This window comes from Babylonia areolata, chromosome 6, assembly GCF_041734735.1.
Source record: "Babylonia areolata isolate BAREFJ2019XMU chromosome 6, ASM4173473v1, whole genome shotgun sequence".
Classification (NCBI taxonomy): Eukaryota; Metazoa; Mollusca; class Gastropoda; order Neogastropoda; family Buccinidae; genus Babylonia; species Babylonia areolata.
In genome coordinates, this window is record NC_134881.1 from 7678346 (window position 1) to 7695845 (window position 17500).

General features: G+C 44.5%; 1 protein-coding gene across 2 annotated transcripts in view; it reads left to right on the forward strand.

Annotated features, from left to right (window-relative positions):
• The window catches only part of LOC143283268 (uncharacterized), a 51572-nt gene extending 43220 nt beyond the window's left edge, over window positions 1–8352 (forward strand). For both annotated transcript variants that reach the window (XM_076589452.1, XM_076589450.1), the window contains exons 2-5: window positions 55–617; window positions 2159–2465; window positions 6667–6900; window positions 7981–8352. In XM_076589452.1, coding sequence (XP_076445567.1) covers window positions 124–617; window positions 2159–2465; window positions 6667–6900; window positions 7981–8247 — 1302 coding nt within the window. In that variant the 5' untranslated portion in view covers window positions 55–123 and the 3' untranslated portion in view covers window positions 8248–8352. The remainder of the gene's footprint in view (window positions 1–54; window positions 618–2158; window positions 2466–6666; window positions 6901–7980) is intronic.
• Window positions 8353–17500: the final 9148 nt, after the last annotated feature.

Sequence of the window (17500 nt, forward strand, 5' to 3'; positions counted from 1 at the left end):
TTCTTTTTTCTTTTTAATATTTTAAATATTTTCCTCCCCCTTTCCTTAATACAGATTTGACCAGCACCAGTGACCGACACTGAAGCAAGCAGGACATCAGACGTCAGAGAAACATCAGCAGCCATGGCTTTCCGCTATTACTACGGCGGCGCCACCAGCCCTGGAGGCCACAGCAGCCACCACCACCACAGCACCCCCTCATCCACCTACAGCGGCAGCCACCACGGCAGCTACCCCAGCACGTGCGGCAGCCAGGGTAGGTACCCCAGCACGTCCAGCCTCAGCAGCAGTCCCACTGGGGGTGGCTTCACCCGCAGCGCCGGCCAGCGCCCCGACAGCTTCAGCTCGGGGTACGGGTCGGAGTACAACAGCCCCGGCTACATCAGCCCCATCCTGTCCTCGCCCACCTTCCGCTACGCCCACAGCCCCTTACAGAGCCCCACCAGCCCCTTGCAGAGCCCCAGCGCCTCGTCCTTGCAGAGCCCCACCAGTCCCAGCCCCAGCATGAAGCTGTACGACGTCAACTCCAACCCCAGGGAACAGACGGAGTACGAGAGGAGCATGGACTACCACCAGGCGCCCGACACCTTTCCCTGCGGACACGTGCTCTGTCACAGGTGTGTATTTGTCTGCAAGCGAATGTGTAGTATATGTGTATATGTCTATATCTATGTGTATGATAGTCAGTCGTGTTCGGCATATGACCATCAGAACAGCAGATGTTTTTGTCTATATCTCTATGTATGATAGTCAGTCGTGTTTGGCTATAACCATCAGAACAGCAGAGGAGGTATATGTCCATATCACTATGTATGATAGTCTTGCCCAAGTTACATCCCCGCTCTCTCGGCCAAGAGAGTTTTAGAACAGTCGGCGTTGGGATGGTTCCCAAAGACCAGCTAGCCCCCAAGGCTGCAGCACTAAGAGCCAGTGCTAATTTGCTTCCTAGTTTGAGAGTCATAGTCCTCCACAAAAGACAAAGCTGTAAATGATTTCCCATTGCATCTCTCTCTCTCTCTCTCTCTCTCTCTATATATATATATATATATATATATATATATATATATATATATATATATATATACATGTGTGTGTGTGTGTGTGTGTGTGTGTGTGTGTGTGTGTGTGTGTGTGTGTGTGTGTGTGTGTGTGCTCGCGCGCAATCATCTAACTGCGTGCTTGGATGCTCTGTATCATGACTACATGGATGACACATTGATGCTCAGTATGTAATTGAGGTAACTGTACTTTGATGTACGCATGGGATAGTTGCTGCAGGTCTTTTTGTTTTGTTGTTTCACTTGTGATAATTTGTAACGTTTTATGTAAAGATGTTTTCTTTTTGTTTTGGGTTGCTTTTTGTTGTTGTTTTTGTTGTTGTTGTTTTTTTGTTTTGTTTTGTTTTTACTCATTATGATGTGCTTTAAGCATTCCTGTATTTGAATGAAAGGGCGCAATAGAGATAGGTTATTATCATCATCACCATCATTAGTAGTGGTAGTAGTAGTAATAATGATAATAATAAGAAGAAGAAGGATGATGATGATGATAATAACAACAGGTAGTAGTGGTAGTCGTAGTAGTAGTATCATCATCATTGTTATTATTATTGTTGTTATTACTATCATCATTATTATCATCACCATCATCATCATCATCATCATCATTATTGTTACTACTACTACTACTACTACTACTACTACTACTACTACTACTACTATCATTATCATTGTTATTGCTGTTGTTGTTACCATCATCATCATCACCATCAGCACCACCACCACCACCACCATCATTATTATCATCATCATCATCATCACCAACACCACCACCACCACTACCACCACCACCATCACCATCATTATTATCATCATCATCACCACCACCACCACCATCATTATTATCATCATCACCACCACCACCACCACCATCATTATTATCATCGTCACCACCACCACCACCACCATCATCATCATCACCACCATTACCACCACCACCACCACCACCACCACCACAACCACCATCATCATCATCACCACCATCACCACCACCACCACCACCATCACCATCATCATCATCATCATCACCACCACCACCACCATCACCATCACCATCACCACCACCATCATTATTATCATCATCACCATGACCACGACAGGTGTCTCCGTCGCTTCATGAAGAGTCTGGGCGGGGCGCTGGGCGCGCGCTGCCCGGTGTGTGGGCGGGACGTCAGCGGGGACGACGTGTCCCTGGCCTCCATGGGTCTCCCTGGGGAGCACGAGGAGGAGCCGCCCATCTCCCTGCTGTCCAACTTCGGGGAGATCGTCAAGAAGTTCAACGGCATCCAGCAGAGCCTGCGTCGTCTGAAGGACGAGAGCGTGCAGGCGCGCTCGATGGGCATGACCTACACCAACACGTGCTGTCACCTGTGTCGGGAGTCCCACCCCACGCTCAAAGTCATCCAGGTAAGTTTTTTGGTCCCCCCCCCGGCGATTGTTTTGTTCGGTCTTGTTTCGTTCCGGTGTGTGTGAGAGAGATAGAGGCAGGGGAGGGGGAGGAGGGGGGGTTGCGGGAGAGGGGTAGAGAGAGAGAGAGGGGAAAGAGAGAGAGAACAAGAACAAATGGTTTAATTGCGTGTAGGCCAGTGACCCGTTGCGAACATAACATACAAAACGAAACCTTCATAAAGGCGAGAAACAGAGAGAGAGAGAGAGAGAGAGAGACGAAGACAGAGAGAGAGAGAGGGAGAGACAGAGATGGAGGGAGGGAGGGAGAGAGACACACAGAGAGAGAGGGGGGGGAGAAGGAGAGAGAGAGAAGTCTGAAATAATATGAATGGTTTATTGTATAGGTCTTTCTGCCCGTGACAATAGGGGCGTGAAGGGGTGAGGACCCCCCGTTGTAAAGAACAAACCCAACACATGAGAAGCAAATATAGGGGAAGAAAGAGTGAGAGAGAGTGAGAGAGAGAAAGGGAGAGAAAGAAAGAGAGAGAGTGTTTGTGTGTGTATGTATGTGGTCATTATTGGTTCATGTAATTTGTAACTTTTTCTTTCATGAAAAGTGCCTTGAGCTCTTACAGAGAAAGTGCGCAAAACAAATGTACATTGTTGTTCTTAATCTTTTTCTATTCATCATTATCATTAATGGTCTCTGTTGGTGATGGTATGTGTCTTCGGTCAGTTAAGTGCAGCTCCAGTCCCAGTCTGAGTCTAATGTAAATGTTACTTATGGGCTGTAAATCACCACAGTCTGAGCATTACATGGACAATAGATACTATGTACTGAATAGCTCTTATCGGAGATACTTTACAGCTTGTTCAATATATCTGTCCCCCGGCGACCTTTACGAGCACAGAGAGAGGGGGAGAAAGAGAGTGAGAGAGAGAGTTGGGAGTGGAAGAGAAAGAGAGAGAGGGAGAGAGTTGGGAGTGGAAGAGAAAGAGAGAGAGAGAGTTGGGAGTGGAAGAGAAAGAGAGAGAGGGAGAGAGAGAGAGAGAGAGAGAGAGAGAGAGAGAGAGAGAGAGAGAGAGAGCAATGACACACACTCTGGGTCACAGTAGCACACTGATTTAACGTTTTGTCACGCCTGCCATACGATACCATTGTCCTTGTAGCCATTTTGTTATGTGTGACAGACTACTTGGTATAAATAATGACATGCTTTGAGAGAGAGAGAGAGAGAGAGAGAGAGTGTGTGTGTGTGTGTGTGTGTGTAAACACACACATATATTCCAGCGTCCATAATTTTGTTTAATCAATACATTCCGCAAGATCACTAAGCATATCCCACGTGGACAAGTTTGGCCTTCCTCTTCAAAGGGAAAGACTCGGAAGTTTTCCCCCAAATGGTTATGTAACAACGAGCCGAGAGAGAGATGTTTCATAATCATTTGTTCATATCTTTCACGTACCGAGTAAGGCGGGCCTCAAACACATTTCGTCTCCTGCCCAGAGAGCATAATCACATTCTTGACAGAAGCCAGGCCCAGATAATGTAACAGACCCTACATCCAAACATTTCTATATGATTGACGGCGAGATGCTAAATGTTCAGAACTGTGGGGTGTGTTGAATGCACATCTGTGGATAATACGGCATGTATCTCGCAACCATTGTTCATTCTTTTTACTCGTTTACGTTTACTCGTCCTATATTAGACATTGCACATAACATAAAGTTATGCAAGTAGTCGGTTGGAAAAAAACAGAACTGACTGAATTACTGAAGTTGCTTTCCCGATTACACAACAGAATTCTCCTGTGGGGTGTTCCAGAAAGGTCAAAACGAGAAGACTTTTTGGGTGGGCTTGGGGCGGTGGTGGAGGGGGTTCCAATCAAAATCATGCTCAGACATAGACGTTTCTTCCCTTTGCATGTTTACTTCACACTTTGAACAAAGGGGCCCCTTTTCACTCACAGTGACTCACCGTGTTAAGATCGATGTTATAAAATATCGCTACATTCAGAACACGCTGAGCGTGTGTTCGCATTTCCACATAGACCCATTGTCTTCAACCGCTTCGAAGCGTCAAACCTTGTTGTTGCGCTCACCGAACGATGAGCGAGAAGAAATACAATAATTTAAAGATCAACCGCCGTGGCGAAGCGGTAAATGCCAATGGCAGACAACTGGGACTCGATTGTTCGAACCCCATTTCATTGTGGTGCTTTATATCACACGGTGACTGTCACTGCCCATACTCCCGTAACCCTCAAGGGATGCAGGTGGGGACGCCACGCAGCCGAACACTGCATCCCCTGATTCCATGTCCAGCGGTTATGGGCAAGCGCCTGAACTGTGGCAGAGGTTTTCCTGGATCCATTCAGCTTTGTATTGTGTGTCTGCCCATACCTTCCACTCTCATCATTCCCCATCACCTCTCTCGCCACCCCCACCTCTCTCTCCCTCCGCCGCACGAGTTGTTCCTTTGGAGGAGGATGCTGGGTGTGTGATCTGGTTACAGGCCACACCAGCACTACCATCGCACTGATATTGCGGTAATTCACTGTGTTCTCTTCCTTTGCAATGTTCCCTGGAGGATGGTCTTGCAGACAGAGACCGTTTGATTTCATTACGTGCAGCCCTGATACTTATCTCACTAGTGAGTCAGTGACAGTAAAGGCTTGACTTTGAATTTGATAATAATCTGGGCAGCATCTGTGTGTTGATCTACCTCAGTAAAGGTTTTTAAGATCACTCTACACAACGCAACTGCTGCGTCAGTGTTTGCTACCCTGATTTATGTTTTCACATTGATGGAGTCTCCCGTCGGACCGACGAATGAGTAGGCAGGCAGGCAGGCTTATCTGTCGGTGTGTGTCCTCATATGGGAGAAGAGGCCGATTCTGGATGCGCAGCACTTCCCACAGGTGTTGCAAGGGAAAACGTCTCCAGAAGTTGAGCCCCGCTTCCTTCGCTCACGCTTCTCCTGAATGGCCAGAGTTCTCTTGTTTTCAAACGTCTTTATGCCACTAGAGCACAGCATCCTCCAGCGAGGAGGATGCTGTTTTCACATTAAGGCCATAGCAGTGGGCTTAACCCTTTCACCGCCAGTCAATTTAGAGTACAAAATTCCCTTGTGGTATAAGCACAGAAAAGACAGTGGCTAAGAATAGCTTGGAATTCCCCCCGCGATGTATAGAAAATATGGCCTGCCCTACCACCGAACATTAAGAGCAGTAGGTTCATGGACAACAGACCAGTGAATGTCACTTTCAGTGACATGGGTCCTCTACCACGCCTGTGCATAAATGCGAGCTTGGCGGTGAATGGGTTAAAGTGAAATGAACATGAAGGCGAAAGTCGAGTCATATCAGGCATAACACGTAGCCATCGTCATTGTATTGTATTGTCCACGTGGCGCTATGGCAAGACCACAACGTTACTGATAAGTCACCTAAACTTTACTTCTCTGACAGAACAAAAGAACGGGAGGTGCCCGTTATGCCTCAGGCTCGTTAAAAACTACAGGTCTGTTTGTCCGTAAAGCCACAGGTCCATAGTGCTACATGTACGTTTAAAGCAACTGGTCCGTTAATAAGTGAAACCACAGGTCTCTTATACAACAGGTCCGTAGTGACATAGGCCCTTTAAGAGCAACAGGTCCGTTATCACGTGAAACCACAGGTCCATAGTGCCACAGGTCTGTTGTGCAATAAGGAAAGCACTGATAAATGTTCAGTTATTATTATTATTATTATTATTACTGTTGTTGTTGTTATGCCACATGTCTGTTATGTCACAGGTTTTATAAATGTCATAGGTGCTACCGTCACTGTTGGTAAAGAGTAGCTTAGCAGACGGATGCCACATTCCCATCTGCTGATGGTATTTGTTCGGATGAAACGCTTGTGATACTCTCACGTGAGGTGTCCGTTATGCCACAGATCCATCACTCCACAAAATCTGTAATGCCACAGATGTGGCGCAGCGGTTTCTGTGGCACAGCGCACCTGTGGCATTCGGAATGGACTCGAAAGAGCATTTTGAAAAAGAATCATCTCTGACAAAACAACAACAACAACAACAAACGAACAAAGAACCACACACACACACACACACACACACACACACACACACACACACACACACACACACACACACACACACAATTATTAAATGAATCCTACCCTTCTCTTTTCGCAAACCCCCACCATCCCACAGGAGCACAATCAGCTGCAGGTGCGCCACGAGCGGCCGTCAGTGTGGAGCAACTACTTCTACCGCCTGCAGCAGGGGAAGGTGGTGACCACCTTCTACTCCAAGGTGAACGCCTCCACCATCTGCGTGCCCTGCACGTACCGCGAGCTGCGCGAGAGCCAGGCTCTGCTGCCCTCAGAGGTCAAGGCCCTGCCCGACGTGGACCCCAGCAAGAACCAACAGCTGGTGTTGGCCGAGGTGCGTTAGGGTTTGTTTTGTGTGTGTGTGTGTGTGTGTGTGTGTGTGTGTGTGTGTGTGTGTGTGTTTCTGAAATATTGTTTTTTGTGACTGTATTATTTCATTGAACTTTTTTTTTTTATAGTGGGACTTAGAACTGTTTTGGAAGCTTGCTTGTGCTCTGTGTGTGTGTGTGTGTCTGTCTGTCTGTGTGTCTGTGTCTCTGTGTCTGTGTCTGTGTGTATGTGTGTGTGTGTGTGTGTGTATGTGTGTGTGTGTGTGTGTGTGTGTGTGTGTGTACGAGCTCGGCAGCTGATAGCGCGTCTGTGTGTGTATGTATGTGGGTGTGTGGGTGTGGGTGTTTGTGTGTGTACAAGCACGGCTGCTGATCGTGTGTGTGTGTGTGTGTGTGTGTGTGTGTGTGTGTGTGTGTGTGTGTGTGTGTGTGCGGATGAACACGGCAACTGATCGTTTGGCATAAAAAGCGTTTTCCCTCAATCTTTACCTGAGCGTATGGGTTCAGGTCAAGGTAGCGTTTACAGAGTAAAGGGCGGAGGTATTTCCGATCTCCCAGATGAACAGGTGTACGGATATGTCAGTGCCTGAATCCCCTTTTGCAAGAACAGAGATGCAGCAGAAGATCACATGCACATACACCACATTTCAGAGTTCGGTGGATTATTAAAACACAGACTTAATCTCCAGCATACACCAGCCATGACATCATCATCGGAAAACCGATCTGTGGAAGCGTAACAGAAAGAAAGAGAGCAAGAATAACAATGTAGTGAAGGGATACACACAGAGTTAAATAACCTCGATAGATGTAGCCTTGTAAACTTCGTCCGTTCAAACCCACTTTCCCACACGTGTACGTGTAATAGAACTACAGACAGCAAGATGAGCATGTGCCACGTAAACTTCTATTTTCATTCCTAATTCCTACTTCCCAACACGGATAATAGACATACAGGTAAACAATACGAGCAAGTGCCTGGAGCACCCCCCCTCCCCCCCCCTCTCTCTCTCTCTCCACCCCCCGTCCCCCACCCTTTCACTTCTAAACCCCTCTCTCACACCTGTGATTGGCTAAATGTCCAGGTGGGCAAGATCGTGGCCAAGAACACGGCCCCGCTGATGGCCCTGCAGGGGAAGAGCGTGGTGGAGGTGGACCACAAGATCCGCGTCAGGGAGAGAGCCGACCACTTCGTCTTCCTGGACACGGCGGAGCAGATCGAGCAGATGGTGAGGCGCCAGGAGGAGAACCTGCTGAGGTTCGCCAGCAAGCAGATCCGTGACACGGGGCAGGTGTACCACGTGCAGGAGAGCAACGAGGTGGAGTACGACATGGACGAGACGGCTGTGTAGAGGGGGGGATGTACGTGTACGCCAACCGGCCGTGTCCGGACAGCTCGGAAGAGAGATGTACATAGAGTGCCCCGAGACGTTTGAGTGCAGTGTATCTTATGGATCAGTATGTCGCAGATTTTTTTTTTTTTTTTTTTTTTTTTTTTTTAGTTTGATGCATCCACGGAGCTCTGCAAGAGAGACGTCGCGAAACTTCTTCTTCTTATTTTTTTTAAAACTTAGTGTATCTGAAGGCTAAGTATGTCGCAGAATCTGAGGATGGCGCGCCCACAGAACTCTCCGCAAGACTTTCATTGAACACAGTGTATCTGAAGGATGTGTCTCCACAGAACTTGAACGTAATGTATCCAAAGAACTCTAAACGAGATGTAGGTTCTGTGTCTTTGTGTCTGTGTGTGTCTGTGTGTGTGTGTTTGTGTGTCTCTGTGTCTGTGTGTGTGTGTCTGTGTCTGTGTGTGTTTGAACCGGTTGTAGCCATACAACTCTCAAAGAGACCAGCCTCAGTAGTTTGGACATGGGTGACCCAGTGTGACTATCAACAGAGTTTGAACGCAACGTATCCCACAGAGCTTTGAACAAGACATAGCTTCAGTTTTAAATGTGATGTAGATCCGAAAGATAAGCATCCACAGTTTGAACGTAGTGTCCACACAGATTTCTGTACAAGGCGTATCCATGGAGCTCAGAGGGAGATGTATTCACAGAACTAGAAAGGGCTGTATCCACGGAGGTTCATGTGAAACATATTATTAATGTAACCAGAGTACGGACACTAAAAATACAAATGACAGTTAATATGATTGCGAAGTAGGTATATATCCACAGCTTGAGGAACGACACAATGTGCTGTATAAATGTGACTGAAGTGTAGACATCTGGGATTATCTATGTTCTGCTGAGCTCTCTGTGGCTGTATGCACTCTGTGTAGGGCCGTGTGGTTTGTATGGATCTCTGTTCATATATCACGTCGCTCTGTGTGGAGCTGAGGGATCTGTTTGGATGTCTGTTTGTACAGCAGGACAGCAGTGAGATGGAGAACGACATGGGCGGTCACTTGAGACACGCGAAGACCAGCTCTGAACACAGATGTGTGAACGAGACAGAGTACAGTATGAGTGACACCAAGGTGTACAGACGCAGACATCGTGTACACAGCTGTGTACGACAGTGCTTTGTGTAGATCTTTGTGTATCACGTGTAAGGACGAGGGAGTATCCATGTTCACTGTCTCTGTATGTGATTTGTGTAGATTTCGATGTCTGCGCTGTTTATTCCATTGTCCACAACGTGCTGAAAAGACAGGGGAATGGATAGCGGCACCGATGAAAAGAAATGTGTCAAAGAATAGTACAGTACTATACAACTCCATGACTGTGCTGTTTATACACCACGCGTAGGAAAGCAACAGAATGGAGTTTCACATGGATACATCTGAACTGTTCACAGAAGAAAAGCGAGAGACAGCTGGGCGTACTGTGCTATATTTGAAGGCCGCTGCCTGCAGTCGCATTTGGTGTTCCATGGCTGTTCTTTGGAGTACAACATTAGCTGTGACAGGATTTAGACCTCTGTGGCTTTTTTTTTTTTTCATTTAGAACGTTTGTGTGTCCACCCATCACACCCTAAGAGCAACGTGGTGTAATAAGCGGAATAATGATTATATAGAGGAGTTGTGCTGTGTTTAAGGCTGTATGAGTCTACTCAACATCATACCAGAGTTTGGTGGGTGTTGGCTGTGCTCTGTTCAGAGGTGTGTGGCCGGGCTGTATTTGTAGCGTTTTATCGCTGAACGCCGTTCTGGCGGTGATGTCCCAAAAAAATGCACTGAAGTTTTGTTGCTGCAAGGAAACTGGGAGATGTGCACGTGATGGTGCTCTGCTTGGCGCTGTGTGACGACACTGGTGGAACACAGATGTGGACAAAACCAATATGATTATACAGACTTCACAAAAAGTTATGGACTGCTTCATAAAAACGAGCATGTTTTCACGAAATCTTAAGAAATCGAGATATGATTTAAATTATGAAAGCTGCTTATGGTATATCACTGGCCTCTCATTGAATAAATAAAGAATTGGCTGATTCAGGTACACTTGCAACATGAACAGTTTGAAAAATGAATTTGAGAACTCGATGCTTTAGTCAAGAATTCACAGCTGTTCAGTGGTTTATAAACGATATCTGTGTGTTTCCATCAAAAAAACAACTGCAAGAAAGCATCTCTGGTTGTAAAGTGGTGTTCATTACAATGGCTGCATACACTGCCATCTACGGAAATTTCACTATGCCACAAGAAGAAAACTGTGCAAATTCCCAAGCGGTCCTAACATTTTATGAACCCCTGTATATAGTTATGCAACAGAGACTGAAAAGGGGACATGTTATAACACACCGGAGGACAGACTGCTGTAGAAAACTTGGTGCTTCGGTATGTGATCGTTGTCGAAGATTCGTCTCGGTAATGGATATAGGGCATCTGTGTGTGTGTGTGTGTGTGTGTGTGTGTGTGAACGCCTGCTCGTGAACTCCCTTCCTTTAGTACCAACTTAAGTGTGGGAATGCTTTTGACTGCAAACGCTGAAAGGTGTTGGTCTGATTTGTTTGTGCTGTTGAGATAAGTACAGTGGGTTTTTTTCCCCACGTGTGGAGTATAGTTCACGTGCATGTGCCATGGCTGGATGATGGACTGTCGTGATGTTGTTGCCGAAAAGACCAACAGAAGGCGAAACAGCTGAGGGAAGAAGGGTGTGTTACACAACTGTCTACTTACATGCGTGCATGTGGCTAAAATTGCACTGAAAACGAGTAAACTATTTTCAGACTTATTTTAAACACACACAACTAGCACACACGTGCGCACGCGCGCGCGAGCTCACAGACACACAGACACAGACAGACAGACAGACAGACACACACACACACACACACACACACACACACATCCTTGCCATGTACGAGTGAGTTTTTCTCGTGGGGGTTTGCCTATGCCTTATGTACGGTACATTATTGATGAGGTGGAGATTACTGTGGCCATGTGTACAGTAGACTGCCTGTTTTGGGTTTTTTTTTTTCAAGTGTTTCTGTCAGGTTTTTGAAATGATGGTTGCAGTTTGAATATTGGACTTTCCAAGGAAAAGTAGCCCAACCGAATTTGTGCTTTGCGGGGTCAATTTTGGCGCGAACCGGACACATGTGATTTTCATACGAATGTTTTTCTCATATTCCATCAATCAAGTTGTAATTACTTAATTTTGGAAGGAAGGTTTAGCACTTTATTATTATTACTAGTTGTAGTTGTAGAAGCAGTAGCAGTTGTATAAGTAGTCGGAGCTTTTTTTTTTAAAATTATCATCATCATCACCATCATCGTCATCATCATCACATTATTTTTATTTTATATTTTTTAATTCAGTTTATGCAATCGATGGTTATAAAAGTGACAAGTGTTGAAATCGACATGGACAGATTTAGGTGATGGTGAGTGTTAACATGCTCATTTTAGGCATTCGTGATTTATACTGTTTAGTTGTTCACAAACTATATTTTGTTCTTTTTTTGTTGTTGTTGTTGTTATTTTGGTTGGTATTCTATAGAAATTTACAATTCAAAATATTTCCAGTTAAGATTTTTATATATTTTTCACCTTTCATTGCTCCGAAAACTATCAGATTCAGCTACTGTATGCCATAAGCGTATTTTTTGGAGAAGATTTCATCATAGTGGTCTACTTTATTGAAGGATACTTTTTTTTTCATGATACTGTTTCGAAAAGCTTACCTGTGAAGCTTAAGTTGTTCCCTTCTAATGTTATTATAGACGCAAGGATCACAGTATATGAGCCGTTGTATTAAGGCACTGCCGCTGTACATTGTTGCTGTATATTGTTGTTAAACCAAAAAAAAAAAATCTTATCAAAATTTGACATGGCACTTCCGGTTCAGTTTTGTTCAGTTAAAAACATCATGCAAGTTCTTGGGCTTTCTTAGATTATGCATAAGAATGGATCTTATATATATATATATAATTGTATATTATGTGGGCCATTATAATGTAGTCCGGTAAAATGTGGGGCTTATGTCTGTTGCGGTGCTAAATTATTCGTCACGAGCTTACACATTCATCCCTGTCTGTCTGTCTGTCTGTCTCTCTGTCTCTCTCTCTCTCTCTCTGACACACACAGACATATATATATATATATATATATATATATATATATGTGTGTGTGTGTGTGTGTGTGTGTGTGTATGTGTGTGTGTGTGTGTGTGTGTGTACATACATACACACACATATACATATAAATGTGTGTGTGTGTGTGTGTGTGTGGTGTCGTGTCGTGTTGTTGTTGGGTTTGTTAATCTCTGCTGTGTTATGCTGTATTGTTTCAACGTTATCGATTATCGGAAAATCGATCGTTGAGCAAAAAAAGTATTGAAGGTTATCCATACACACCAGCGAAGCAACTGGATGGGGTATAAAACCTGATTACAAGGAATGCACAGAAGATGATGTCAACTGCACAACACCTTTCGTGCAAACTTGATATGTTCTTCAGTACTTGTGCACGAAGTTAGAAAGACTGAAAGAAAGCAAAAGAAAGGTCAACTTTAACACATGTTTCTATGGACATACTACTTTTTTTTTAGAAACACACACACACACACACACACACACACACACACACACACGCACATATGCACACACACACACACACACATATATGCACACACACACACACACACACACACACACACACACACACACACACACACACACACACACACACATCTCAAGTGTCACGCTTTCCTGCGGAGATAAAGCAGTGTGCAAGTCTCTCTTGGCTTTATGCAAATCATATTTTGTTCAGGCGCAGTGGAGCGAACAGGCAGGTGACCTTGCCCTTTCTTTATCCCCCCCCCCCCCCCCCCAACTGACACCCCTGCTGCTCCCCGCCCCCTCACCCCCTCCCCCAAACACCCCCCCCCTCCCCCTCCATAACCCCGTTTCTCCTTTCCTGTTTGCGCCCCTTACCCCTTCCCTGTTAAGACCCCCTTCTTTCAACCACACATTGATGATATTCAAAACATAATACACCGAAAACTTTGGAGTTTTTTTTTTGTTCTGTTCTGTTGGGTTTTTGGGTTTTTTTTCATGTGCAGTCAGTGTATAAGCGCAGTTTCTTACTAGTAATTCAAACTACCTCCGCTTTCGCGCATAGGCCTTTTACACTATTCCTTTCAAAAATAGAAGAATAACTCTCTCTCTCTCTCTAGTTTTTTTTTCTTTGAGGGCTTTATATATGTGTATATATGATATATACACATACATATATATATATATATATATATATATATATATATATATCAGTTGCGCTTCTTCCATTGATCTCGTGAAACAACAAAAATATCGTTTCATTTCGTTATTTTCTTTATAATAGCGGATTTTAAGATATTGAAAAAAAATATATTAAAAAAAAAAGAACGTATTAAAAATGTAACTGAACCTGGCTTTCCTGTTACCGGAGACCGGAGCCGTTCAGTGTTTATCCTGTCAAGAACAGCTTAGTAAAGGATGGGTGTGGGGGGTTCATAATACCACGGAGCCCCCCCCCCCCACCCCCCTATCTCCCTTCAACCCCCTCCCTTCACATCCCCCCCCCCACACACACACACCTCCCCTATGACTCCCTCCTCTATACATGCAATCAACCCCCACAACACACACACACACACACACACACACAAAGAACATCCCCCCCCCCCCCTTGACACTGCCACCCTCCACCCCCACTGCCCCCCCTGCTCTCTCTCTCTCCCCTCCCCCTACCCCCAATCCCTCACCACCACCACCACCCACCAACACCACCCACACACAACTTAGTCTCGCCTTTCTTTCTTTCTTGGCTGTTGTTGTTGTTGTTTATGTTCTCAGTCACATGCTTGTAATGAATAAACGTTATTCGATTTCCTCTTGCATACTATACTTTGTTTTCTTGCTGTTGCGATGCATTCACTTTAGACTCGTTGCATGTTCAATCACAATGTTGCGGATGTGAAAATGGCTACTCGATCGGTGCTTGCAAAGCGCTAAATACTACCTGAATGCACAGAGATTGTGCAGTGATTCTTCTCTCTCTCTCTCTCTAAATACTACCTGAATGCACAGAGATTGTGCAATGATCTTCTCTGTCTCTGTCTCTGTCTCTCTCTTTCCCATCAGCTTTAATTATATTTAAATCTGAACACATGTATTTCAGCCTGAACTGCACTGTACTGTTGTTGATTAGATCAGATCTCATTTGCTGAGTGTTTGTTTTGGGGTTGTTTTTTTTAAACTCACAATATATAAATATATGTATATGTGCTTACACGGACGTTTAACATTGTGTATTGATTCGGATTCTTGGTGTCCGATTGTTTTTGTTTTTTCCATTCACATCGCTGTCTTGATATATCTGCATTTAAACTATGCTGTTTTGTGCCGGTGACCATTCATCATTATTATTAGTCTTCCCCGTTTTCTTTTTCTCCTTCATCTTCCTCTTCTTCTTTTTTTTTTTATATCATTGTTATCATTGTTGTTCTTGTTGTTGTTATGTCATAATCATTGTTTATTAATCTTATATACATGCGAGTTGCCATGTACAGTATAATAGACAGAATCACTATGTTATATTGACTTTTTTTTTCGTGTTCTGGGGGAGAAAACCCAATGAGATAAGTTACAAGATACGCGGGATAACAACTGTTCATATTTCATTTGTTTAGTTTTTGACAGAACATGTTTCATTCTACGCATAGAAGTGACCTGCTTACGTTTTGTTGTTGGTGTTGTTTTACTTCCTGATTAACTATTATACACTTTAGCTTAACTTTGTTCAAATTTGGGATGGAATCTCTTGAACGGAGAATAGAATTAACAGTAACATAAAAAAAAAAAACCCACTGGTGCTGAGAAACAGTTTTTTTATGTTCAGTTTTGTCCATAATTACTTATTCTGCCAATGAAACTGCCGTTTGGCAATATTTCACCATTTGAAACGACCACATTGTACGATGAAGGAATTACTTTGCTGTACAGTGCTGTGTTGTTGTTTTTTTCCCCTCTGTCGCTCTCTCCCTCTGTCTGTCTGTCTCTGTCTCTGTCTCTCTGTCTCTCTTTCTCTCTGTCCCCCTCTCTCTCCACACAAACACACGCACGCGCCCGCGCACACACACACACACATACACACACACACACACACACACACACACACACACACACACACAGATAGATAGATAGATAGATAGATAGACAGACAGATGTCAAGTTTGTGTAATGTGGAAGAAGAAGGATCTCAGCCAAAATATGATCACATCTGTAGAAAAAATAGAAACACGAAGGTAAAATAATAATAATAACAACACACAAATTCATTAAAAAAAAGATCACTCAAATGATAATGTCAGCTATATACCTACTGAACGTTTCGGAAACGACGAGTTTGCATTGAGGTTATTTGAAAACAAATTCCAAAAATTCAGCCCGTCGAGCTTCCAAAGAATAATAATCATCTGTATTAATAATGCACCCTCGTGCTTTCTGCCAAGTTCAGCTGATGGACACTTCCGTACCAGCTAGAACAAGATACCTTCTGCCTCACACCAAAACCACGTATTATGTGGTCTGCCTTGAGATGTGAATTTGATGATGATGATGATGATGATGATGATGAAATTTACGGCGTATGGACTTTTATTTTATTTTATTTCATTGGTTCTTTTCCAGCCATTACCCACCCATACCCAGGCATAACGCAGGCTGCAACAAAATGTGTGTGTGTGTGTGTGTGTGTGTGTGTGTGTGTGTGTGTGTGTGTGTGTGTGTGTGTGTGTGTGTCTTATTTTTCTTTGCCTCTGTCTTCTTTCTATCTGTTTCATCATCATCGTCGTCGTCGTCGTCATCATCATCATCATCTTCATCTCTCTCTCTCTCTCTCTCTCTCTCTCTCTCTCTCTCTCTCTCTCTCTCTCTCTATTGTCCATACCCCTCTCCATCTTCTTCTCTTTTCTATGTGTCTGTGTCTGCGTTTGTCTTTTTATGTTTGTGTCTGTCTCTATCTGTCTTTACCCACCACCCACCCCCATCTCGCTCTCTCTGTATATGTGTTCGCGCGCGCGCCTCTGTGTGTGTGTGTGTGTGTGTGTGTGTGTGTGTGTGTGTGTGTGTGTCCATGTGTATATTTGTGCGCGAGTGCGCAAGTACACGTTTATGCGTTTTGGCATCAGTAAAATGTGCTTGTAATCATAATACCCAATTTCACACCTGCTGAACACAATTTGATCTCAGTGCATAAATTATATGTGCACTAGTCAACGATTGAGAAGATGTGCGGGGCTGCAGGTGTCCTGTTTATCTACACCCCCCCCCCCCCCCCCCCCAACCCGTCCCCCCCCCCCCCCCTTTTTTTTTTTTCGTTGATTCATCAGCGATTCACTCTCCCACCCATTGTAAAAACAAAAATCGTTTTAATTTTCCTCGCGACCAACTTTGCTTCCCTCTTGCCACCCTTTGTTTTATGCCTTGCTCGTGTTGGAAATGTCTTTCAGATAGATTTTATTCCTTCTGTGTGTGTGTGTGTGTGTGTGTGTGTGTTTCGTGTTGCACGAGCGACTATATTTCACTGAATCAAAGTGACTTTGACTCAAAAAAATACAACAGAAAAGACGGCATTGCTTCTGTTCCTTGGGCTTGAATAAATTCCCGTCACCGTAATACTGTTCTTCCCGTGAGCAAACGCGCGCAACGGCAGGCATGTTTGTGCAAAAACAAAAAAAAAGCTATGCAACTGGTGGTTTGGAGGTCGTTTGTTGTTTTCCTTTTGTGATCCTCTCTCTCTGTCTGTCTGACTGTCTGCACCCTCCCCCCCCACCCCACCCCCCACCCCGGGCCCCCAGCCTCTCTCTCTCTCTGTCTTTGTCTCTCTCTCTCTCTCTCTCTCTCTCTCTCTCTCTCCTTGCCTCCCTCTCTCTCCGTCACACGTCTCAAAAGAAAAAGAAAAAAAAAGGCCTACGTTTATATGGCCATTTCTCTTCAACTATTTATTGCCTAATAACGTTTGGGTTTTGTTGGGGGCTGAGTGGGTGGGGTTTGTGTGTGTGTGTCTGTGTCTGTGTGTCTGTGTCTGTGTGTGTGTTTTAAAACGAACAGGAATGGTTATTGAGCTACTGAGCCCCCAAACCCTACCCCCCCTCTCCTCCTCTTCCTCACCCACTC